This window comes from Opisthocomus hoazin, chromosome 15 (assembly GCF_030867145.1).
Source record: "Opisthocomus hoazin isolate bOpiHoa1 chromosome 15, bOpiHoa1.hap1, whole genome shotgun sequence".
In the NCBI taxonomy this organism is placed as follows: Eukaryota; Metazoa; Chordata; class Aves; order Opisthocomiformes; family Opisthocomidae; genus Opisthocomus; species Opisthocomus hoazin.
In genome coordinates, this window is record NC_134428.1 from 10,836,802 (window position 1) to 10,863,115 (window position 26,314).

Below are 26,314 nucleotides of genomic sequence, written 5' to 3' on the forward strand. Positions count from 1 at the left end.
TGTTCTTTCTATACTGAGGTATACACCAACTTAACAATAGCAATTCAGCTCCTACACAGGATAGTAATTTTGCAAATTTAGTTTACTGTCATCCCATGAAAAAATATCTGGATTTATTTCTCTTATTGGCTATGTTTGGTACTCTCATACCTTAGCATGCTGCAATAAAATGCAAACAGCATTTCAAAAGAGATCCAATGTGTTGACTCAAAAAGCATGTATGTGCCTGCTGCTCTCTGATACTATCCGTTCTACAGAACACATCATCATGGTCAATGGAACATGGCCGAAGTTTTCCACCAGCCCAACAAAAGCCACAGAAGTTCATATCCTGGAATGTTATGCTTTACATAAACCAGAAGCAGACTTTTTCATCCTTCACTTCAAGTTCACCAACACACCTTTCCTTCATGTATGTGGAAGACAATTTCAAGTTTTAGGAAATATCCCTTTTTCCTTTCCTTCTCCCACATAAAAACAAAAAAAAAAAGAGAAAAATCTAAAGAGTACTGGATGTTTCAATGAATTTGTAAAGGGTTTAAATCACCAATTCATATCTAACCAAGAATGCTAAGCTTACAGTGAATTCTGCTTGATCATACCAGTGGTGCTTGTTACAGAGCTTCACTGATGCAGCTCTTTCTGAAGAACTGGGCAACAACTTTGATTACCGATACCCAAGTTTAAGGAAACATCTATTGAAGAAGCGGAAACAGAACTCAGATCCCCTTGAAATTAGGTTTTCCTTTCTGGGTAAAGAGAACTTCTCAGAAAAGAGGGCAAAGAAAACATTCTCTAACAGCAATCCTTGAATCAGGAGAGCTGGCACTAAGAGTTTAAAGCTATTTCCTATCTTTCCCCATTTCTCACAATGAGCTTGCCAACAGACCTCTTCCCTTGTTCATCCTCCAGCACAGCACCCAGGAATTCCACAGTCAAGATACACCTATTTCCATCTAACATCTGTACAGGGAAGCCATTAGCCGGAACAGTCTCAAACAGTTTTGCGCTCTGTAATTCCCATCCGGAATCGGTACGGGATGTCACAGCCTTGCTCCCTCAGCCATTATTACAGAGTTTAACCGTCTCTTCAATTCTCAGAAATGGGACTCCATCTAGTAATGTTGTTTGCAGCTGAAACAAAACTGAGTGGAGTGACCGACAGCCCAGAGGGTTGTGCTGCGTGCAGAGGGACCTCGACGAGCTAGCGAAAAAGGCCAAGAGGAACCTCATGAAGCTCAAGTGCAAAGTCCTGCACCTAGGGAGGATCAACCCCATGCCCAGGGGAGCGACTGGCTGAAAAGCAGCTCTGCAGAAAAAGACATGGGAGTCCTGGAAGACAAATGGAACAGGAGTTAGCAATGTGCGAGGGACTGGAGTATCCGACAAACATGGAGAGAATGAGAGAGCTGGAACTGTTCAGCCTGGAAAAGAGAAAACTTGGAGAGGTCTTATCAATGTGCATAATACAACTGATTGGAGGGAGTAAAGATCAAGGAGCTAGACTCTTGTCAATGGTGCCCAGCGACAAGACAAGAGGCAATGAGCAAAAGCCAAAGTACAGGACGTTCTGTTTAGATGCTGGGGAAAAAAAAATTTCCCGTGCGAGTAATCTAACACTAGGACGAATTGGCCAGAAAGCCTGTGGAGCTCCATCCTTAGAGGTGCTCAGTACCCAACTGGGCACGGTCCTGAGCAACCTACTCTGGTTGATCCTGCTTGAATTGTCAGCAAACCAAGGTCAGGTCTGGTGACGATAATCAGGCCTGGACACAGCTCAGTGATCAGCAGGCACGTATATACTGATGGGGCAGGTCTTGGGTCAGAACCAAGCAGATCAATCCACCACTCAGAGTCCAGCTCAGCAGGTCCCATGCTCCCAAACTTAAGCTTGTGTTCCTAACTCGCATGAAGACAAACAGACTTTAGTTTCTTCAGCAATTTAGGGACATCTGAGTACATTTAGCTTCAATGCTGTTATAGAAAACATTTGATAATCTAAAATATATTCAAAAGTAACCATTTCATGGTATCGCTTTGTATTTTTCTAGGTATGCAATTTTTGTTCTACTTCATACTCTTGCTGCCTTTATCGCTTTTTAAGGAAAAAAAGGTTTGGTCGTTCATAGAATCATAGAAAGTTTTGGGTTGGAAGGGACCCCTAGAGGTCATCTAGTCCAACCCCCCCGCAGCGAGCAGGGACACCACTAACTAGATCAGGTTGCTCAGAGCTCTGTCCAACCTGGTCTTGAATGTTTCCAGGGATGGGGCCTCCACTACCTCTCTGGGCAACCCGTTCCAGTGTTTCACCAACCTCATTGTAAAGAATTTCTTCCTTATATCCAGCCTAAAACTACCCTGTTTGAGTTTAAAACCATTACCCCTTGTCCTGTCACTGTTGTCTCTACTAAAAAGATTGTCCCCATCTTTCCTATAGGCTCCATTTAAGTACTGAAAGGCTGCAATCAGGTCTCCCCGCAGCCTTCTCTTCTCCAGGCTGAACAAGCCCAACTCTCTCGGCCTGTCCTCATAGGAGAGGTGCTCCAGCCCTCGGATCATTTTTGTAGCCCTCCTTTGGACCCGCTCCAACAGTTCCATGTCCTTCTTATGCTGAGGGCTCCAGAGCTGAATGCAGTACTCCAGGTGAGGTCTCACCAGAGCAGAGTAGAGGGGCAGAATCACCTCTCTCGACCTGCTGGCCACGCTTCTCCTGATGCAGCCCAGGACATGGTTGGCCCTCTGGGCTGCCAGTGCACATTGCCGGCTCATGTCCAGCCTTTCGTCTATCAGTGCCGCCAAGTCCCTCTCACCAGAGCTGCTCTTGATCTTTTCATCCCCCAGCCTGTATTGATAGCAGGGATTACCCCGACCCAGGTGTAGGACCTACACTTGGTCTTGTTGACCCTCATGAGGTTCACAGAGACCCACCTCTCCAGCTTGTCCAGGTCACTCTGGATGGCATCCCGTCCTTCTGGTGTCTCGACTGTACCACTCAGCTTGGTGTCATCTGCAAACTTGCTGAGGGTACACTCGATGTCGCTGTCCATGTCATTGATGAATATATTGAACAGCACCGGTCCCAGTACAGACCCCTGAGGGACTCCACTCGTCACTGGTCTCCATCTGGACATTGAGCCGTTGACCACTACCCTTTGCCTGCGACCATCCAACCAATTCCTTATCCACCAAACGGTCCAGTCCACCCATCAAATCCATGGCTCTCCAATTTAGAGAGAAGGATGTTGTGGGGGACCGTGTCAAAGGCTTTACAAAAATCCAGATAGATGACATATTTGTTCAGTTTGACAAGCAAGCCTACACTGTATACACCGGACTCCAGGAACGTGAGGAGATCACAGGGGCTTTTTAATCTATAAAACCAGACTTTATTTAGGAAGAGCTAAGAATCTTCTTTTTGTGAGTAGAACTTAAGACACTAATATGAGAGGAAGTTACAGCACTAATTAACGGCTATTGGGAGTAAAACTCCTTTAGAAATATAATAAACTGAGAATGCTTAAATTTATTTCATCCAGACAAAGATAAAAGAATAGCTTACAGGAATATGGCATGAACTGCATTTACATTTAATATCATCTACTTTTTAACACCTCCCCCTTCCTCTACTTCTAAAGAAAATTCTGTCAAAATTGCTCTTTCTCAGACTTCTGGAAACATATTTACAACTAAAATTGTAAATTATAACCTTTACTGTCTTGCTCATTTCCATCTCAGCAAAGAAGTCAGCTGCTCCAGAACACTGTGCATCTATCTCTTGACCACTCAACAGCTAATGTCTGACATGCATTTTTAATTATTATTTATAAAATGAAAGAAAGAAAAGCAGGTCAAAAAATGAGACTCACAAGTGGTAGGTGTGATTTGAAATTCCTTCAGTTATTTGCATAAGCATCCAATATGTTTTAATGACTGCAGTTATGAGATTATATAAATTCATGAAGACTATATATTTACTAACGCATGCACTCAGGATTCTTCCTCTTCGCCGATTAGAATGTCAGGTGAACATTTCAGCTGAAAGAAAATGAATTGTGAGCTAAAGATGAGCAGTTCTGTCTCACCTGAGTTACTCATGTGAAGAGCCTCTAATAGACATTGTGGGGGGCATGCATTAAATTAGAAACCATGCCATTGATTTTTTTTCAAATTCCCTTTAAATAAAAAGGAAGAAGAAAAGGTTAATTAAGTTCCCCTGTGCAATTCTATTAAGAATATCCATGATTACTGTAGAACAAGGAGGATATTAATTCAAAAAAAAAAAGGAAGAGGCACTACTGAAATATGCAGCTAGTCAATCAGAATGACTGAGCAGCTGTGGCTGCTTTAATGTAATGCAGACTCAGAGAGTATCATAAGTAAAACAAAAAAAACCACTAACGAACAAAATAAACAACATAAGTTTCTGCCCAGAAGCATGACACAGAAAGCCTCAAAACCTAACATACAAGTATGAGTTGGTAATATATAATTTTTTGTGTTATCATGAAAATCCTGAACTTCGTAATACAGAGCAGTATTTGACAATATGAGTCATATATTCATAACTTGATATACTGGCCTACCGGGGTTTTGTTACTTGGATTTCTATCTTGACCAATTGTCCCAAAATAAAATAAACCTTCTCAAAATTTGTGCAGAAATACATTCTTTTCAGAGACATTTTGGAGGCTTTACAAGATGCATATTTCACTTTCTGTTCTCTCACAGGTATTCTGTCCTAACTCTATCAGAGCAGAAACTGCTTGCAGTGTTCTCTGCAAATTTAAATACGGTCTTAAACTAAAAAATAGTAATCTACAGAGATTTACTAGACATATTTGCACAACCCAAACACTATCAGCTTTTAAATTGTATCTTAATAAGAATGGAATGCGTTGATTTTCAACATCTAAAAATAACAATTAAACAAATCCCAGGCACCTGAATTAGGAGATGGATGTATCTATATAGAATATTTTACCATAGACATTTTTCTTGTTTAATTCCTGAAAACTATTTAATATCCTCTAGATACAGATGTACTTCATTGATAGAATAAATTGAAAGTAAAATACTTCTTTTGTAACCAGAGAGCAGAGAAGGCTGAAAGCAAGTATCAACAGTCTGCAAACAAAAGTTTTTCATATTTGATTCCAGATTTTATTAGCTGCTTCAATTTAGCCTGGCCAAGATATGACACTTCATTGAAAAGAGTGGAACTGACTCAAAAGATTAATTACAGTAAAATTATCCTAATCTGTCATAAGATCTGATATAGGAGTAAGATGAAGTAATTTGCTTTAGCAAAAAGCAACGATCACCAAAGCATGAAAATTAACACTTCACAGAGGTATATATTAAATTGAGAAATATTAGCTGCATCAGCATGCTGGAGACAACTATAAACCGCAGAAGACTTCTAAGAATGAGAAATACTATAGTTTATTATGATAAAGTCGATTTTACCATTCAGTAAATGCTCACTTTGTGAATTCAGCTCTGTGTTCCTTTCTCCTCAAAGGTAAATTGCATTACTGCTTTACAGAATTGATACCACTTTTGTTTCATTTATGCATTATTGCTTACTTTATCTCATGGAAACTTATTAATACACTGAAGGCAAAAAATCACCATGTATTACTTTATCTTATTACTTTGTGTACACAGACAACACCTATGACATATGCTCTTCAGAAATTATATTAGTCAAAAAGAGTTTTTATCATTTTCAGTCAGTGGGCACTTATGACCGTGACAGCGTTTTTCTTTCTTTTCAAAGAGAAATAAATATGGAAAGATAAGCACAACTACACAGTGAAGATACTCCGGCTTTACGTTCTTGTATTACAGAATAAATTCAACCCAAAGATTTTATAACCAGCAGCATTCACACTGAAAGCTACTAATGCATCATGATGATCTAGCAGATTGCTCGCTGTGTTTTACAGCCTTTCACACTACGTTAACCTTTTGTACCTCAAGTATTTATGACCTCATAAGTAAGTATTTATCAAACTGAAAGCTCATATACTGCACTGTATTTTAGCTATCATTGTTTAGGAACATTTATAATTTCTTTTTGCCTGAATTTAAAACCACTTTAGTATACAATCCATATTTTTAACAAAAAACATTAATGCAAAGTAAAACTAGTTATCCACTATCCATGAAAATGACTAGACACAAAATTGCCAAATGCCTCAAATATGGTCTCACGCCAGTGTGAAGAGAACCTTTTTTCGAAACAGCAAATATATTTCTTGTGCTTTCTTCAATATTTAACAGTGTATTGTAGCAAAACAATACATGTAAGTACTCCTGGTACAAGAATCATTATAATTCTGAAGTCATAGAGTCTCCAACTACATTTCATGCTCTGTATTTAACAAAAAAGGTCCAGAAAATACAGCAATTGAGGCAGTACGTATGCTGTGTTAAATCTCCCCATACCATATGCATAGCCACATTCAAGACAAAACCTGTAGTGGATTAATGTATTGTACAAATATTGCACAAATACAGTATGGCTTGCAAATATTTTTCCTGGCAAATTAGTATGAAATGTGAGGTACTGAAACCTACCACGAGGAAGGCAAAATTGTAAACTTACAAACATTCCTGTCAAATTTATGGCTAACAAACACCTTTGCATAAGCTGAGCATATCTCCAAGAGAAATAATGCCTGGCCAAACTTGTCAACTTGTCGCTTCTTTGCTCCCTGTTGGGGCTGTGTGGCAGAGTAAGGCATTATCCTCCTACCCACAGGCTCCTGATCAATGACAAAAAGAAAAAAGAAAAAAAAAAAAAGAAATAGAAAAGGAAAGGAAGATTGTAGGGAAAATGCCACAGGAAGGGAAAAAAGGTATCTGCTACTCTGTTACTGTCTTCTGCACGACTATGCAGGGACTATGGTTGAAAGAACAAGAATTCAATCTCAGCCTCTGAGGGATTTCTGCTTGCTGGTAATCATACCGAGATACAGATTGCTACCGGCCTTGCCTGCTGCATTAATCGCAGGCAAAAACAACCCAACCCAAACATACATAATTTTGTTACAGATGGACTAGATTCAGCAGTAGCTGAGGTGTTCTGCTCTCTCTAGTGCCCTCCTCCAACAAGACGCTGCCAGTCAACCCCTCCCAGCCAGGCTCCTTGTGCATCCTGTGATCTCCTGCCACCCTTCTTGCAACTTTCTCATGATGTCACTGCGTAGGTTTTAAACTCAACAACCCAGCAGGTCAAAGGTCAGTTTTCAGTCTCCCTCTCTATTGACAGCTGCAGGTCCCCATGTTTGTAATGCCACAGAACACAGCAGAACGCTCTCATATTCAGCATGCTACAGGGAGTTTTAGACCCTTGTCACCTGACCTTTGCCATGATCCTGGCAGCAGTCATGTTCCTCATATCATATGATGCCCCATCTTCGACTTGGTAATCCTGCTCCTCTGTGGAACAGACCTGGAAACTGTGTCAAAGCACAGGAGCATGCACCTCGGTAGACACTACCACACGCAACGACCCTACCCTTATCGCATATCAAGTCAGGGTGCAGGTGGACGAAGAAATGTTAGTCTCACATGGTTTGCATGGTATATCTGAAAGTTAAACCAAGCTGTAGAGCTTTCCCTTTTGTTAAAAAACATACACACTTCCTAGGAGTAACAGAATATCCAGCGATATTTTTCTTATTCATACACCTGAAACATAGCATTCACACATACCAAGCTCTGACTGTGATCTACTCAACGCTCAGTGCTCCAAAAGCACACGCCAGTTCAAAATTAAATTCAGCCATAGCATGCTGTTGTTACAGGAAAAAGACTATCTCTCCATCTAGACAGCTGGGCTCAGGACAATCAGCTGCTGCTATCTGCTTCGTCACAGATCTGCCTCTGGCAGGTTATTTAAACTACTTGTACCTTAGTTCTTCCTCTGCAAAAATGGAAAAACCAGTAGCTGTAACTCAACAACATCTCATAAAATGATCACAATGATGAAATCAAACTTTCCATGAGATACTTGGAGGGGACCACCCTCTAACCTCAACAAGAAAGAAATAATCACACTAGATTAAGTCCACTCCCAAATCTAAACACCTTTATCTTTGGAGGTCACAAGCTTGTAAGTGCGGTCTCTCAAACTGTTTTGTGCTACTCCATAAGAGCGGTAGGAAATGCAATTCAACTTCCCTCATATAAGCAATCCTCACCTGGCAAAACGTCAGGGAATTTCAGAGCAAACCAAGAAGGGTGCCCTTGTATTCAAAACCAGACCAGAGCAGCCCTATAATGCACCGACCGATCGCCTTGTGCCCTGACAAGCCGCTAGTAATACAAACCCCTTGGTCCCTCAGCCACACCAAAGCAGACAACACATTCTGGTCCTAAGGCAGTAACACAGCACGTCATACATCCTCCTTCAGTCACTGTGACATCTCTTTGAGGGGAAAAAACACCGCAAGATTTCAGAACGTTGGTTACATTTGCGACCAGGGAATTCATCAGCACCAACAAGCTTGTACAGTGCAACACTGAGCCCCCGTGTTCTATCCCTGTAGCATTAACATCAGCCTCAGATATTTTGTGTACTTCCCACTCAGTTTTCACTATACAGGAGAGTGGACAGTGAATTCATGACTACAGAGATAAGACTGATGGAAACAAAATAAAAACAACCTCTTCAAGCCCTCACTGCACTCAAAGCTCTTAGTGATAAAATTGGCCTAAAGATGCACTAGGATATTATTTTCAGAAACTTTATCAGAAGGTCAAGGTATGAAGGTGTTTTAACAAATGTGAGAGCAACAAATTTATCACCTGGACACTATTCAATTTACCAAAGAGCCCACTTGTAAATAATGTAAATAACGTTTGGCATGAAATACCTACTCTCCCTGAAAACTGCTGAGCAAATACCGCATCTGGTTCCTGCGCTTCATCAGTAGGGCAAGGCGTTGCAAAGCGTCCCCAAAGAATTAGTACTTTCAACTAAATCTCAGGGATTTCCTTGTTAATTCCCATTTCTTCACCTGAAAAGTCTGATCAAGAACAATTCCTTGTAGCAAATGCACAGCTTGTCGCAGGAGCAACAAAAATCACCAAAACATGACACCAGCCAGCCGCATTCCCCTCTTACTGCCCCAGCAACAAGAACACACACCTGAGGGCACACAGCTTTCCAGCAGAGAATTCCAGGAGTATGTTTGTAATGCTCATTAAATCATAAATTGTAAAACAGATTCAAGGTCTACTCTAAACTTGAATGCTTACTCTGATACCTGGGGAATGGCAATGCTATCCATGCAGCATACTTCCTGTGAATGTCTGAAGTACTAATGAGTAACTCCATGCCGAAACAAAAAGTCGCCTTTTAGTTGTAATAAACACAAAGCACCATTCTTCATGGAAGAAAACAGACAGACAGATGAAAACACAAAACTTGAATATTCAGCAACATGAGCCCTCTTTCCTTCCCACTGAAGCCACTAAAGGGAAAAGGCTTAAAAGCATAGGACATGGTAAGTTCAATCAAAATAAAAAATACCAGGCTCCTAAATTATGCTAGCTAGCTAGTTCTAAACTTGGCAGGTGTAAATCATCAGTATCTGAAACATGACTAAACAATAACTCAATTAATTAGAAAGCTACTCAAGTTCAGGCCAATACACTGCGAGTGTTTAGGTTAAGAGAACTGGAGGTACTGAGACTAGATTCAGCTTGCCACGCAAAAAGATTGTCTATAGAGATATTGCACAGCTGATGACAGCAGAAAGCAATTTTACATAGTGGGTGGCCAGGGCATCCATGACTAGTAGGGCTGCCACATTTCTCAGTCAGAAATGTGACATACAGAATGACTTTTTTGTACTATAGCCAAGACTTGCTACACATGAAGAGTCAGGATTATCAACATCATCTCCATCATCGAGCACACACGGACTGTATGCTCCATTTCTAGGCACGTGACAGTCTGTTTGGGAATCTTAACTTTGAAAAAACCCAGACAAGTATCTCCATTCCTCAAATTGCATCTGGATAAAAGTTTCAGGTAGAAAAATTATATGTATTGGACCAAAGTGGAAACATGGGATACAGTAAATTTGCTGTCCTGAAAGTATGTATTTGTGAAACAAAAAAAATACAAGCAAACAAAAAAAACCAACAAAAAACCAAACCAAACACAAAGTAGAAAACCACACCTCCGTTGAAACCAGAAGTCTGTCTCGCTGTAATAATAAAAAGATAAAACCTTTGCTCTTTCCATTAGGAAGTGCAGAACAGAATCTGTGATTGAGACGCGAGTACCTTTGCTTGAGCGTCTTTTGTTTACAAAGCACATGAGAATCTTTGGCAGTTGACTGTCGTACATGCAAAAAGAGAAGTAACATGGCTACAAGCTTCTTTTGAGAAAGAACGGAGAGACAAAAGAAATGGATCTACACCACCTTCCACTCAGTGGGGAAAAAAAGAAAAGAGGGACCCTAGCTTGAAAATGGAAGAAAACTCTAAAATTGGAAATGCTTGCTGGCGACAGGAAGAAGCCAAGAGCAACATTTTGTGCTAGTGTGAAAGTGCTTTTATTGCATGTGGCAACCATTTCACGAGCACACATACTGCCAGTCTGTACGTGAACTTCAGCAATTTTACAATGGGTGCAGCCTGCAGTGTTCCAAAACTTTATAACTACAAGTATATGCTCAAGACTACCTTCAAGACGAAATTTTAAACAGCCCTTATAGTAGCCAGTATGGGATATCTTTGTGCACACCAGCAGGTACGGACATTTCAGCACAAGCTTAATGTCTCAATTAATGCAGACAACTCACATAAAATGTCACCCATCAGCTTGTATTAAAGGCAAAATCTTCTCATGCAAGCGTATTCAATCATAACTATCCAGCAGCTCTGCACAAACTCAGGACCCCGCTATGCAGGTATCTATTCCTGAATCTAGGAATTTTGTAAGCAGTTCTATTGAGTGCTTACGGCCACCAGAACACACCTCTCAGGTACAAGTGCTTGCAAGACTCCTCTCTCAGGTTAAAGCTGCAGTGCCATGTACCATGGTGCACTTTTACTGGGATAGAGTATCCCTGGCTGACGAGTTTCAAACAATGCTCATGCATCAGAAACATTTCAATGTCTACCTTGTAAACACGCTTACTCCTCCAACTTTTAACATTTTGATTTTATAAACTGGAAAGAAATTTTTAAAACCCAGGAATTTAAGCAAGCTTCCTAAAAAAGTCCACTAATTGTAATGTATTTTAAGCTCATCACTTCAAGGGATTACTATAGAAGCAAAGTTTTTCAATTTGCTTAGATTTTACCTTTTAATTCAATTTTTATTTCTCTTTTATATACTTTATTTTTTTAACATCACCTAATACTTTTCTCTCAAACACACTGTCAAAACTAGAATACATTCTGTATTAAAAAGAGAAAAAGGTGACATTCCTCTAAAAACAACAAAGCTCTATTTGTTCTCCTGCCCCAGGTTAGGACAGTTTGCCACCTGTCCCTGGCAGATTTTCTTTAAGAAAAAAAGGGAAGAGCATATCTACGAGAACTAGGACATACAAATATTCAGAGGTGAAATTCAGCATCTGTTTCATTAAGTTTGGTAAAACTGTACTTTAAAACTCTGTAAGAAAGGAAATGAAGGGGAGGGAATGTGTCCATGAGAAACCGTATTTCTCAGCACAACCCAAGTATTCCCTCACCCCTAAAACCAAAAGGAGGAGGACTCTGAGCAAACAGGCAACAGAATCGCTACATTTGCAAGTAAACGCACAAGTCAAAAGCAAATTTAACTGGCCTGAACTATCAAATTCCCCTCCATGTAAGCAAAAACCCACAGCACTTCCTTTTGAATATCATTTCACATTAAGATAAATTGTTTCAAACATTTTAAGTAAATTGACATTTTATAACTACATTTTTGGCAAGAACTCTCTTTAAATAAGGGCAGCAATAAGATAACACTTTTTGTGATATGAACATATCACAAAATACATCACATCATTGTGAAAAGCAAAATTAGGTATCCCAACAGCATTATTTTAACTTGAAAACAGCAAATTTACAAAGCATCCACGCAGATTTGTAGACATCTCTTATCTCGCACATTATGTGCTTACAACCCACAGGATCTTTTACTGACTGAAGCTATCACTACAAAAGCTTCATCTGCAAAAACTAATTAGCACAGACAGACTTAGATCTTTCTGGATATCTGGGCGATCATGCCTGCAGTATGTTGCAGGGCTGGTACACATATTGTTTTCAAATCAAATATTTATATACTATTCTGGAACAGCTGGAACTTTTGCAAATTCTTATTCAATTAAATAGTTGACATCTTTTGACACACTTTTTGTAACAGCAACTAAAAACCACAGGCATAGAAAAGACTTGCCGATTGTAATCATGCTTTCCTCTTCTCTTTTGATTGAATCAGAAAACATTCTGCTGCTTTTTTTTTACTTTATAAATCAGAGAATTAAAAAGAAAAGTATTTTAATTACAATCCAAAGCCAAAAAAGCACAGCAAGAGAAATCCTCCATTCTTACTTTTCAAGGTATAAGGAAGCTGGGAGGCAGTACCAGTCTAATTACAAAGTCAGCAATCAGTCAATATATAAAGATTGAGATGTCCTCAATGGCAAACAATCTCTGCAGTCCTCTGTTCCACCGATGGAAAGCTTCATGTTCCTCACCTGCCACACTCAGAGGTATTACTGGCGCCCGTGGCAGAGGCTGATGAGAAGCTGCCCCACAGGCACTCTTTAATCCCCTCGTCACCAGCATTTTTACAGAACTGATTGCTGCAGCTGTGAAGGACCTGAAGAGTGCTACACATTCTCCTGCCGTCTGGACACGGATTTTAAATGGGCATCTCAGGATCTGCATACCGAGGCAAGGCTCTGACGGTACTTCAGAGGCCGCTCCCAGAAAGGAAGATCAATGGCAGTGGCAACTGTTTCAGTGGATGAGATTTAAAGAGGTCTCTGCTGGAAAAGCAAATGCAGAAAGCCCCTTTGAGCAAGAGTAGTGGATGGCCTGAGGGGTGTCTCAAAGCCCTTCAGAGGCTTTGCTAAATGAAAAAAAGGAAGCACGATATGCTGATGCTGCAATACAATGGCGTGGGATGCCATCTGAAAAGCACCTAGCACCAGCAAGATGCAACAATCTGAATCTAGAAACACCAGAGAATTTGTGTACTTTCTTCACATCAATCATATATTCCCTTCAGAAGATAAAATGTTCTCTCCGTGCCATGTTAAAATCAATGGTAGCTGGCTTTGTAACTTTGGGGTGTGGGGGAGGAGGAATAAAAGTAAACTACTAATCTTGGAATGAGCAAAAACTGGGAAGAAACAGGAAGCAGAGACAAAGCAGGTGTATTGAAAAAGAACATAAAAGGAAAACCAGAAGAAGATCATAAAAAGGCAATCAAGTGTTGTAAAGATAAAAAGAAAATTGTTTAAAATTTAATTTAATTAAAGTCATTCCATGGGTAGGTAGTGGTTGTGTGGGAAAGCTGAAGAGATACGTGTGTGGGAAAGGAATGGAAACTTGAGAGTATAAACAGGATTTGAAAAAAAAAAATTTTCTGGGTTGGGGACTAATAAGCCACCAAGCCATCCTTAACCGAGACCCACGTGTAGTCACACAGGGGAGTAACCCTAGGCAAAGACTGCCACATGAAGAGAAATACAGCCTTATCATTTAAAGAAGAAAGAAACCTATCTCAATTATCTTCATAGCTTTTAACTAGGAACCTTATTAGTTGTCCATCTACCTGTGCTACCTGACCATTCTGACCTTTCTCATGGAGAGCCAGTTTCTTGCAAGCAAGGACCTCAGGACACCGCTGGTTAACCAAGAAGTTACAAACATGTTCTCCTCATGCCATGGCACAAAGTACTCCAGGCAATATATAAGTTTATACCACAACTAGAAAGAGTTGATGCAGGGAGGAATCGACAATTTCTGATAAAGTTGCAAACCATTAACTATCATTTGCATACCATTTACAAGAAAATAGAAAACATCACTAGTGTGAGCTAACCTAGCACAGCTACTCCTGCATTTAGTGGAACTGAGAGCTAATTTTCACAAAAAAATTGCCCTCCGTAAGGATCAATTTTAGTTACCACGTTATAATGTGAAGCAAAAATGCAGAAGGTCAAATACAAAGTAACATGTGATTAGCTATTTCATCATACCAAGATCCCCTTTTTGTGCTCCATTTATTCAGAAAAATGTGCAACAAATGTTTTTCTCAATACATCGGAACCCGAAGCACAGCCACAGCATTTGTACGGCACAGCTACTTAGGCTGCACAGAGAGAAGAAAAAGTCAATAACGTAATATATCTAATAGAATTGGTATGGAGAAGTAAACAGCCCAAGAGACAATATAAAGTACAAGAAAACTCAAAGCCCCAATACTGTTAACTCTTTCAGAGCCAAGCAGGAAGAAAATCTTAAGTTGTTTAATTGGTCAATTAAACATGGCAGACCAGAAATTAATTGATAATGCTTCTTACAAGAAACTTTTCAAGTTGGAGTAATACTACATGTCTAGTTGACGACGTGATTGAAGAGACCTCTGCAATGCTTTGTGTGTTAACCCTGGCTTAGAGTTGCTGGCATCACCTGCTCAAGTGATCTAAGAACCGCTGGTCTGCCACACAACGAACATTCAGCGGCATATTCAGCAGCGTGCAGCTCATTCATTTGAGCAAACATGACTGGAGATGACAGAGGGTAATCGCTCTCTTTATCCCTGGGTGGGGTTTTTGGTTTGAGGGAGGAGCTTCAGCTTTACTCCTTCACCAATTTCAAGCACTCGGAAATCACGAGAGGGAGTTGGAATCACGGTATCTCAAAAAAACCCACAACAATAATTTTCGTGTCTTCTGTTTCAATACCGCCTTTGCAATCCTTTCTTGCTATGAGAATCAAAAGGAAAAAGCAGCTGACACGATACCTAAATCAGAAGGATCAGTTACTGAGATTGCAGAAGAACACAAGACATGCCGGTAGGCAGGCAACAGCACAACTAGCTGGCAGCTGCTCCCCTCACACCGAATACTCGCTCACGGAATGACAAGTACTTTGTGGGAGCAAAGCCTAAGTTAACTCAGCAACATGGGAAAAAATGGTGGTTATCTTCTTACCATGCAAAACAACTAAGAACACAAACATGCTCTTTATAAATGGTATCACAGAAAACAGTCAGTTCAAGGCTCTGTATATCCTTGAGAAGAATCTATTTTTGAGTACGCGTTGACACATACAGCTGCTAAAGTGAGCAGTATGTTCCTGCCATTCCTCAGCATAAGCAAAGAAATACGCGTGGGGCACAGCGACAAAGTTTATGCGCCAGGCTCCCAGCAAGGAAGCCTCTTAGCAGTAATAATGCCTATGATCACAAGTCATTACCGTGCCTCACCAAACTAGCACAGCATTGTGTTATCTGTTTGGGATGTCAGTGTTGATCTCTTCACTATAGAGTAGGAGCTGGGTCAGGTCGCTTGCTTCTGCAGCTCTGAGGCACTCAGGGTCTTGAAACAAGCTCCTTGAAATGTTTTCTGCAAGTAGCAGTTGGGAACAGACATAATAGGTAGCACAACTGAAACAGCGTACCATGCTGATACAATAGCCTACACCAGCAGGGTATGATTTAGATGAATAAACTCTGCTGTAACAATTGTCAAAGTATTATCAACTATCTAGCATACTGGTGGCAAGCATCTACAGACAAAAATATGGAATTGAAATAGAATAAAAACTGGGTCATTGATAGCAGTTGGGAACAAAACATATCCATGGGGAAATCTGACTTGCAAGTCAGCCGGTTCACGATGCAGAGTCCCTAGCTCCTCCAAGTGCCGCTGTTCAGAGAACTCACTGACATGGTTATCTGCACTGTCACTCTGCTCCGCATGCTTTCCTGACAGAGTTAGTCACAGAGGTGAGCTAGCCACTTTTTCTTACCAAGCCACAAGAGGCAGTTCCAGGATCACAGAATCACAGAATCACAGAATAGTAGGGGTTGGAAGGGACCTCTGTGGGTCATCTAGTCCAACCCTCCTGCCGAAGCAGGGTCACCTACAGTAGGCTGCACAGGATCTTGTCCAGGCGGGTCTGGAATATCTCCAGAGAAGGAGACTCCACAACCTCCCTGGGCAGCCTGTTCCAGGGCTCCGTCACCCTCAGAGGAAAGAAGTTCCTCCTCATGTTCAGACGGAACTTCCTGTGCCTCAGTTTGTGCCCATTGCCCCTTGTCCTGTCACTGGGCACCACTGAAAAGAGCTTGGCCCCATCCTCCTGACACCCACCCTTCAGATATTTGTAGGCATTTATAAGGTCCCCTCGCAGCCTTCTCTTCTTCAGGCTGAACAAGCCCAGTTCCCTCAACCTCTCCTCGTAGTGGAGATGCTCCAGTCCCCTCACCATCCTTGTAGCCCTCCGCTGGACTCTCTCCAGTAGCTCTTCATCCTTCTTGAACTGGGGAGCCCAGAACTGGACACAGTACTCTAGATGAGGCCTCACCAGGGCAGTGTAGAGGGGAAGGAGAACCTCCCTCGTCCTGCTGGCCACACTCTTCTTGATGCACCCCAGGATCCCATTGGCTTTCTTGGCAGCCAGGGCACACTGCTGGCTCATGGTTAACCTGTCGTCCACCAGGACACCCAGGTCCCTCTCCGCAGAGCTGCTCTCCAGCAGGTCCACCCCAAGCCTGTACTGATGCATGGAGTTGTTCCTCCCCAGGTGCAGGACCCTGCACTTGCCCTTGTTGAACCTCATCAGGTTCCTCTCTGCCCAGCTTTCCAGCCTATCCAGGTCACGCTGAATGGCAGCACAGCCTTCTGGTGTATCTACCACACCTCCCAGTTTGGTGTCGTCAGCAAACTTGCTGAGGGTACATTCTAACTCTTCATCCAGGTCGTTGATGAAGAAGTTAAACAAGGATGGGCCCAGTACTGACCCCTGAGGGACACCACTTGTCACCAGCCTCCAACTAGACTCAGCGCCGCTGATGACAACCCTCTGAGTTCTGCCATTCAGCCAGTTCTCTATCCACTTCACCGACCACTCATCCAGCCCACACTTCCTCAGCTTCCCCAGGAGGATATCATGGGAGACTGTGTCGAAAGCCTTGCTGAAGTCAAGGTAGATAACATCCACGGCTCTCCCTTCGTCTACCCAGCCAGTCATGTCATCGTAGAAAGCTATCAGATTGGTCAGGCATGATTTCCCCTTGGTGAATCCATGCTGACTACTCCTGATAACCTTCTTTTCTTCCACTTGCTTCATGATGGCCTCCAGGATAAGCTGCTCCATCACCTTTCCCGGGATGGAGGGGAGGCTGACCGGCCTGTAGTTCCCTGGGTCCTCCTTCTTGCCCTTTTTGAAGATTGGAGTGACATTGGCCTTTCTCCAGTCCTCGGGCACCTCTCCTGTCCTCCAGGACCTCTCAAAGATGATGGAGAGTGGCTCAGCAATGACATCCGCCAGCTCCCTCAGCACTCGTGGGTGCATTCCATCGGGGCCCATGGATTTGTGGACATCCAGATCACTTAAGCGATCCCTCACACAGTCCTCCTCGACCAAGGGAAAGTCGTTGTCTTTGTAGGCTTCATCTCTTACCTCCGGGGCCTGGGATTCCTGAGGGCCAGTCTTAGCACTGAAGACTGAAGCAAAGAAGGCATTCATTAGCTCTGCCTTCTCCGCATCCTCCGTCACCAGGACACCCTCCTCATTCAGCAGCGGCCCCACGTTGTCCCTAGCCTTCCTTTTGCTGCTGATGTAGTTGAAGGATCCACGTTCCAGGCGCGCTATGAAAACCTACTCAGCAAAAGCAGAATATTGAGAGACAAGGACAGCACCAGCTGAGCTCAGCAGCACGGAAGTGTGTCCCACTCACCGTGCACATCCTTGGTATGTTGCACTTCAAGGAAGTTTACCTCAAGGCTAACAGGCACAGCCACAGTTACAAGATGAACCAGCAAATTACAGAGAACTTTGGCTTAAACATCTCTACTTCAGCAACACTGTTGTAAGAGCAAAAACAACTGATAGGCACCTCTACCCCACGTAGTGTACAGCCCACTGTTTAATACGGAATAGAATTTCTTGAAATAGCTAATATACCCAACATCACCAGGAGATGGACAGACCAGGAATAAAATACAAGGAGAGAAAGAGAACTAAGTGTTAGGGAGAAAAGAAAGAAAAAAAAAAATAGAAGAAAAAATTAATCACACCACTAACTTACATAAAGAACACAGCAGGAAAAAGAGTGAATAAAACCCAGAAATTTGCTGCAGAGAAGTGTAGTAACAATCTGCTCACCTGCAGGCTTAGACAACTTGTTAAAGCACTGCACTACAAATGCTTGCAAGTGAGAGTTTTCTTACCCAAAATTAAAAAGTGCAACAGAGAAATCAGTAAAAAAAAAAAACCCAAACAAAACCCCAAACCAACCACACACAAAGATGGTATATCCTTCTCTTCCCCAAAACAACCAAGTTCAACATGATAAATAATTTTTCAGTCCAGAGCACCATCAAGCCTTCCCAAATCCCTAGATGAAGAGACGGCCTCTGCAGCATTACTGAAGAATGCACAGACCAAATTAACACCAAGAAAAGAAAACGCCAAACTTACAAACCATTAGATCTCAAAGAATATAAAAATTTCAAGGAAAAGCAGGGCAACTGTAACAACAGACTTCTAGTACATCAATTCTTTTCACACAGAAGAGTATCAAGTTCAGTGGATGCTACAGGAGAACTTTTGGTAGTAACCAAGCTGAAATTTAGTCCTAACAGAGGAGTTACGCAAAAAATACCACAGTATCTTCAACGATCACAGACCACCCACACCTCTGCACTACATGTCTTCTCCAGGACTTCAGCAGCACTGCGTCCCCAGTGCCATGCTGGTACTGACTCAGAGGCCCTTCGACAGAACAGCACTGCGCACTGCAGCGCCAACGCTCCTCCAAGCACGCTGCCTTTTCCCTCGAGGACTCCTATCCAAGCATACAATTTCTCTGGGCTTTTCAGCTTGCGAAATCTGATGAAGCTCAAGGCAGAGAGACTCCACAACCACCTGAAGTTTTCTCTAATGCAAAAGTAGAATTAGGTTTCGTGCAGAATATTTTTTTATATACACACCCATACACAAAACAACAAAGCATTATTAAAAACTCAGTTTTTACCATACCATGATATTTACTTCCACTAATAGTGTAACACACTTAGAACAGGAAACACCAGAAACATTTACTTTACTATTATCTGTTAAACTATTACCATTTAATGTGCTTTTTATTTACATACTCATCTCCCACTGACATCAACAAAAGTCATGCATAAAAACCGTAGGCAAAAATTGAACAAGTTTTACTCTCAGAACTATATATGTACAATATATTTGCATAAATATATGTACATAGGTAAAAGGTGATTTCATATTTCATAAAATGATCAAATGTCTTTAAAATTCTTTCAAATATGTAGCTATTTAACATAACACTCCAAACCACTCTGCAAAATCGTCAGACATGTTACTTTTACCATAAGTTTCTAACACATTTATCGTTGATCCATCCTTCTTGAAAGAAGCAATTTACTACTTTCTTTAATGACTAAAAGCACGTTTGATGCTATGCAACTCCAAAAGTCTACCAGCACTTCAACAACCCAGTACTGGATGAGTATTGACTATGCATATACTCAGATGGACTACTTCCTTGATTAAACAAACATATTGATCCAAAAAGATGAAATCCATATTATTCAGAGAAGACTCAAAGTAACTTTTGACAGTATTTTGTTACCTACAGATGACTCTTTATTTCAGCTAAATCGTCCTGTCTTTCAACATTTACTTCCCTTCCATCCTGTATGTTGTCTCCTGTTTCCTGCATCAAAACACAAAGTTAGTGATCCCTATACATACAATCTAAGCACCTCTTACATCCAATAATTACCCTAACAGAATGCTGTTTTACACTACTATATCAAAATAATAGATCAAAAAAATTTCACTAGGAAATACACTTTTTGGAAGCACAAGAGTATTTCTAATTCCTCATCTTCACTGCTAAATGAATGTCCACTAAATTATATTTTAATTAGTTAAGCATAAGATGCAGAAAAGTAAAATCTTAACAATATCAGAACATTCCGTACTTCTTAACTGCAATTTCCAAAGTGCTTGTTAGTCAATTCGACCAAAAGCTAGCAATAAAATGTTTGTTTTTAACTGAAAAGAACTTTGGAACTAAACTAAGAGAGAAGTGTCAGGAAAATGGCATGGTTTTTGACACAGTAGATGCCTAAGCCAATTGGAATTCCACAGAAAGTCAGTGCTACAAATGATAAAAGACACCCAGAGCATTATATTCAGATATTGTGTGTGCTCCCTGGAGAAGCTCAAGGTACGAAAGCAATCTTTTGTTATAAAAAGTAAAATTCAAGACGAAAAAAAAGAATCCCTTCATGTTAAGCTCTCAACAAAATATTTTAGTTTTAATGAAAGAAAAGCATACACTCTCTCAAAGTTTTCTGCTCTCACAGCATATAGAAAATACTGTATATTCTGTAAGGCTGTATTCATTAACGTTCAGCACCGACTCAAAGTTGGTTTAAAGCACTGTCTGTCTGGCTTGGCAGTACTCTACACCCATTTTAAAAGGCTCTGAATGGCCAAAGACAACACAGGAACCCTTTACTAGAGCCTATAGATTCTACTCATAAGGAAATCAAGTCTACAGCATTCCTATCTTAATAGCACTCTACTGTGCACAAAACTGCAGCGCTGTAATAAAACTGATGATTGGAATCTTCTTCAATTTGCAGCTAATGGGGACACTGACAGAGGTTCCAGCTGGGCCAGGATTCCACTCTGCATTGCAGTAAGGGATTCAAGAGAAGTTGCACAGAACCTTTTTCTTTTTGTCTTTATTGGGTTTTCGGTTGCACTAGACCCAACATGAGCTCTAGCTTCAGCTTATGATTCTTTCAGACAAAAAGAAAGAAACTGGGACACACAGAGAAAGCCAGAGTATGTGTCTAGCCTCAGTATGGACCAAATCCTTCATGGATGAGATTAAGTCACTTCTGGTAGTAGCTCTACGAATTAGGTAATTGCCCTGCAGTTTCTTAGTTTCATATTTCAAAATTTTCAGATCCATTTTTAGTGGTGTATCCAGCTTCACCCATACATAAATACGCACATGAATAAGAAAATTCAAAAACTGGTCTGCCTCCAATAGCCTGTCTAATCTACATTAATCACAACACTTCTTTTGTGAATGATTCACTATTCTTCTTCTAAACGCATGTAATACAGCAGCTTACTGAAAGAAAACTATGCAAAAATAGTGCAACCTACAAACCAAATGCCACTATGTCCCCACATCAATTCCACTTAGAATTCTTTAAGACTGGAAACCAACTATTCAGAAAGCTAGCAGGAACTGGAAAGAAACACAATTTTTTTTCCTTCAACAATACAGACCACATGGAGTTACCATGTTGACACACTGAAGCTCTATTTCATAATAAAAACATATATTATCAAACCTACAGAGAGATATCCAGAGCTGAACCCTGATAATATCACACAGCCCACGTCAAATCTGCCTGGGATCCGTCTGCACGTGCCTATTTATAGTGTCCCTACAGCGTGTTAAGTGCCATGCTAATGAGACACAGCATTACAGATTTTCAGTTCTAGGTACCCATAATTAAATTGTGCAAACACTATTTGACTGTAAATTTGAAAAACTAACTGGTAATATATTAAACATCAATGTTACTTTGAACAACGCACATCCACAGACAGACACTTCTTGTAAACTTGTATTTTCAATCCATTGTTCTCCAGGGAGGGATAGTATCCACAACTTTCAATATAACATCGCAATTTAGAAAAAACATCTTTTTAAAAACCAAAACAAAACTTTCTCAAAAATACCCTGAAGTCAAAAGTAAGGAAATCTGATTCTTTATAAACAGTGTGGGAGCTACTTCAAAAAGTCATGCGCATTCCTTTGTATGAAAGGAAACAGGAAAGCAAGAAAAGGCTCCATAATAAGAACGGAAAATAACTATACTATATTCCCCAAATACAAAAAGTTAGTGGAATTGAAGTGTTATCCTTCAGACAATGGAAATTCACTCCAAGTAGAACCAGAGGGAAAAAGTGCATGACAGGTAAAATGTAAGTTGGATATTAGGAAAACAAAAGGAAGTATGAATAGCAGATAGCAAAGGATACAAAAGGAAGTAACAATAAAGCCTCTCAGTACATCGGAAGCAGGAAACTTTCAAGGGAAATCACTGGATTTGCTAGAGCTGGGATTGAACAGAGCACCTGAAGAAGACAAGGGCAATCCAAATTGTTTCTTTTCATCAGGTTATGCTATGGAGGATGTTGGAAAAATGCATACCTGACTTTTCTGATAAAGAGACTAACGCTTCTTCAAACTGAAAAATCAAAACAGGGTGAGGAAACACAATAAATTGAAAGCAATAAGTGATGAGGGATGAGCTCTTGTCCCGCTCACGTCGACAGGTGTTTAACCACTGACTTTTGCACTGACAGTCTTTTACTCCAGAGCTGAGCGGCAAACAGACCCACCATTTCCAAATACAAAAAGGCTGAGCTGGGCATCACAGTGGACTGTTCGTCGTGCAGCAGTGGTCAAAAGAGCAAGTAAAACAGCAGAATATAAAAAGAATGAGACAGAGATAGAAGGAAAGGCTGTATTTTTAGTCAATATCCAGTCCCTTCTGGAATATTCAGCTTAGGGTTCCTGCTCTAAACCAATGACCGTGGCATATGGCAAGAGTTTGACAACAATCAGAAATGATCATGGAAGAAAACTGAAAAAGCTGGAAAGAACAAGGAAGTTGACTTGGCACAGAGCTAAATAAGAGGAGACACTCTAGAGCTGCAGAGAATACTATCAGATTTAAGTAAACAGGATGCTCTTCAACTTAAACTTTGTCACGCTGCTAGAGCAAAGGGCCAATCAGGGCCGTAAAAAGTTATCCAGTCAAAAATAAAAGGACTTAAGCATTTTATGGTGTAACTCACAAAACAGTGTAGCTAATTCACAAAGGCATCTCCATGATAGCAGCAAGGAATATTCTTTTGTGTTTTAGCTATTGCTTTTCTTTCTTGTTCATATCCCTATAAAGAAATTAGTGACATGGCAATTAACATAAATCTTCAGAACAATTAATTTAAGGGAAAATGCCTTCCCTTTCCTCTTGCCCTAATGCATGGAACTTTTCAGGTTGGATATCTGCCAGGGGAGGAAGGGGAGGTAAGATGAGGTGCGGAGCATGGCTGAGGCAAGGAGGAGGACAGCTAGCGGAGACGTTTCAAGGGCACGCTCAAATTGTAGTGTGCTGTCTGATCTCTGCTACACCTCACACATGTGATGCAGGCGGTTGATGGCTCAGAAGTCTGCCAGCTGTTGGCACTGGGTATGTTGGGTCCCAATCTAGAATTAAGGCAGAAGCACTAAACTATCAACGTGTGAAATTTGTGACTTAAATTACGAGGTGGGCCATCCAAGCAGGCTCTTGCATAATTCATGATGCTTCAGAACTTCATACATAAATCAAATAGAAGGAAAGTCTACCATTTCTGCTCTGTTGAGCACAGATCCACACACAACTTGGGTAACGGCTGCACAAATAAGCTCTCTGGAAAACGCAGCATTACAGACACGCTCTTCATCATCATCATTCACGCAGTTCCGCAAGTAATATCAATACAGTATCATTCAATGAACGCCTCTATGAAAAACAACTTCTAAGTGTCAAAAAACCAGTGGTTATTAAAAATAACAAAATGAGTCTGGCTTGGGGTTTTGTTTTTTTCCCAGACGGATGCTTACAAACACTCTTTTGCAATGTTTTTCCACATTGGACTTAGTCAAACTTTACTATATGATTCATGGGCTTGCTATTAATCATTCTGTCTGTCTAATACCGTAGGAAATGAAAGTACAGACTCTCCAAAGCTCCCACACTTACTAAGAGGTTCCAAAAGGTGTCAAATTATATTCTCCAAGTTCAACAATAAACTTTGATGGACTTTCAACCTTGAAATGATGAGTAATCCTAACACAAATGAAGTACAAAACTGTGCGTTACATAAGAATACATCTTATCAATAAACACACACGTAACTTGAAACACACTGCTTTAGAAAGAGCTGAAACCTTGACTTACTGTGGCTGTGCCGGAGACAGTTTGTGCATTTGTGTCGGCTGCGCTCTGTTCCGAGTGCGTCTGAGCAGGAGGGTACATGTTTAATGTGTGCTCTGGAACAGTGGTTTGGCCTGTGTAGTCTGGAGCTGGGTGAGGATGTGGGGCTGTGTATTCTGCAGGGATACCGTTCTGAGGTGGAGCAAACTGGGCGGAGGCGTAAGGCTGTGCCATTGTGTCAGGAGGTGCTGTAGCTTCCTGATTACCCTGTGAAAATCAAAGGGAAAAAAAAAAGGAAGAAGTAATGTGGCGTGAGATAGAATAAGCAATGATCCTGCACACATAACGGAGAAAGTGACGATAGTATTCTGCTAAGATTGCTGGCCTGAAAAGGGCACCATGGCCGTTTCTTGAGGAGAAAATTTCTTATCTGAATTAAATCCATTTTGCTAACCCTATCAAATCTTATTATAATTAGACACACAAATCTGCTGTTCTCTGGATAATCATAGACTATTCTTTAACTGGGAAAGGTCAGTGAAATCTACCTGAACTAATGTCTCAACTCAAACAATGCAGAGGGACAAAGCTCAGTTTATCCCAAAGGCTGCTGAGCACAACTGCCAATATAGAGCTCTGATAAATGTTACCCCACGGTCTGTGATCCACTCTGACTTACCATTTGCAGAACGCAATATATGCAACCTACACACAGAGCAGAATTTGGGTGTGTACTGTTAATGTAACTGTATATTGAAAATATCTACATGAAATAATGCTCGATGAGATATTCAGAAATACTTTGAGGTACAATGTATTGAGCAACTGCATGCCACAAATGCAAAAAAATAACGAGAGCCCATCAAAATATTAAACATTTGAATCTAAGAATGCATCAGTCCAAAATCTTAAGTTAACATAAAAGAAAAATTCTATGTTGTAGGCTGTCAAAAGAAATTGATTTAAGAACTTTCCAGGCTTTAAATTTGAAGATAGTAGTGTTTCATTTCCATATTACAATAAGCCTATACAATTAAAAAAAATGTCCTCATCTCTTTACAGATAGATTCATCTTTACATTTGACATAATAAAGAATGGTCGAGCACGTTAATTTATCATCTGGAGACTTCTGACTAAATGCTCTGCTCAAATCAAATAGTAATAACTCCAGGAGAGGCAATGCACAGAACAATCTTTCAGAACCTATACAAAAGATGGACAAAGCATGATGCTGCAGATGACACAGCATTAGAGGCCATTAATACAAGGATTATTCTAAAGTCAGATGAGATGATTTACAAGATAAAATTATCCCTCTAAATATCAAGTAATGTCAAAATTAATACTTGAGTAAAACTTTTGTTAGTTTTTAAAATAGTCTGCCATTCTCCCACCAAAGCATGTACAAGTGCCTGCAGAGGACTACTGGAGGGATTTTGCTTATGTATGCTCATCAGTCTCTGATTTCCTAATTTCAAAATAGGCTGGATGAATAAGAGACATTCTTTTGTCCCGAAGGACATTTCCAGTCACTTTCAACTAATTCAGACATCAGTTCTCTGACCAGAACTGGTCCTAAACTTCAGAGCTTTTAAGAATTCGCAGAATCACAGCACAGGAATAAGCCTTGTTATGTGGCAGGCTTAGAAAGGAAAATTAAATTTTCCTTTGTAAAAGGCATTCAGTGTGTCTTAAAAAATTAAAACTTCATATTGGCAATCAAATCCTCCCTGATTTTAAATCCCATCTTTGCCACTATCTTAGTGTTTGGCCTTGAGCAAGTAGTTTATATCGCGTCATTCAACCATCTTTAAAATGAAAACAGTGACATTTACCTACTTTACAGCGTTAAGTCAGTAAGTTTCATTTGCATATATCTACTATCACTCCAAGGTTAATGCTGCTCTGAAACTTGCCCTGTTTAAATTTCAGCAGAGGTTAAAACCTCTTGTAAATGTATACTTACACCTTGTTATATTAAAATGGCAAGGTCCCTTTCTAATTTCTTTTACCTAATATTTTCACTATTTAAGAAAAAAAACACTAGATTAAGTAAAAA

The 26,314-nt window shown here is 40.6% G+C and overlaps 1 protein-coding gene across 49 annotated transcripts in view; it reads right to left on the bottom strand.

The window, feature by feature from the left end:
• The window catches only part of RBFOX1 (RNA binding fox-1 homolog 1), a 1,166,109-nt gene that overhangs the window by 119,384 nt on the left and 1,020,411 nt on the right, over window positions 1-26,314 (bottom strand). For all 49 annotated transcript variants that reach the window (XM_075435958.1, XM_075435955.1, XM_075435968.1 and 46 more), the window contains one exon: window positions 24,279-24,521. In XM_075435958.1, the coding sequence (XP_075292073.1) occupies window positions 24,279-24,521 (243 nt within the window). The remainder of the gene's footprint in view (window positions 1-24,278; window positions 24,522-26,314) is intronic.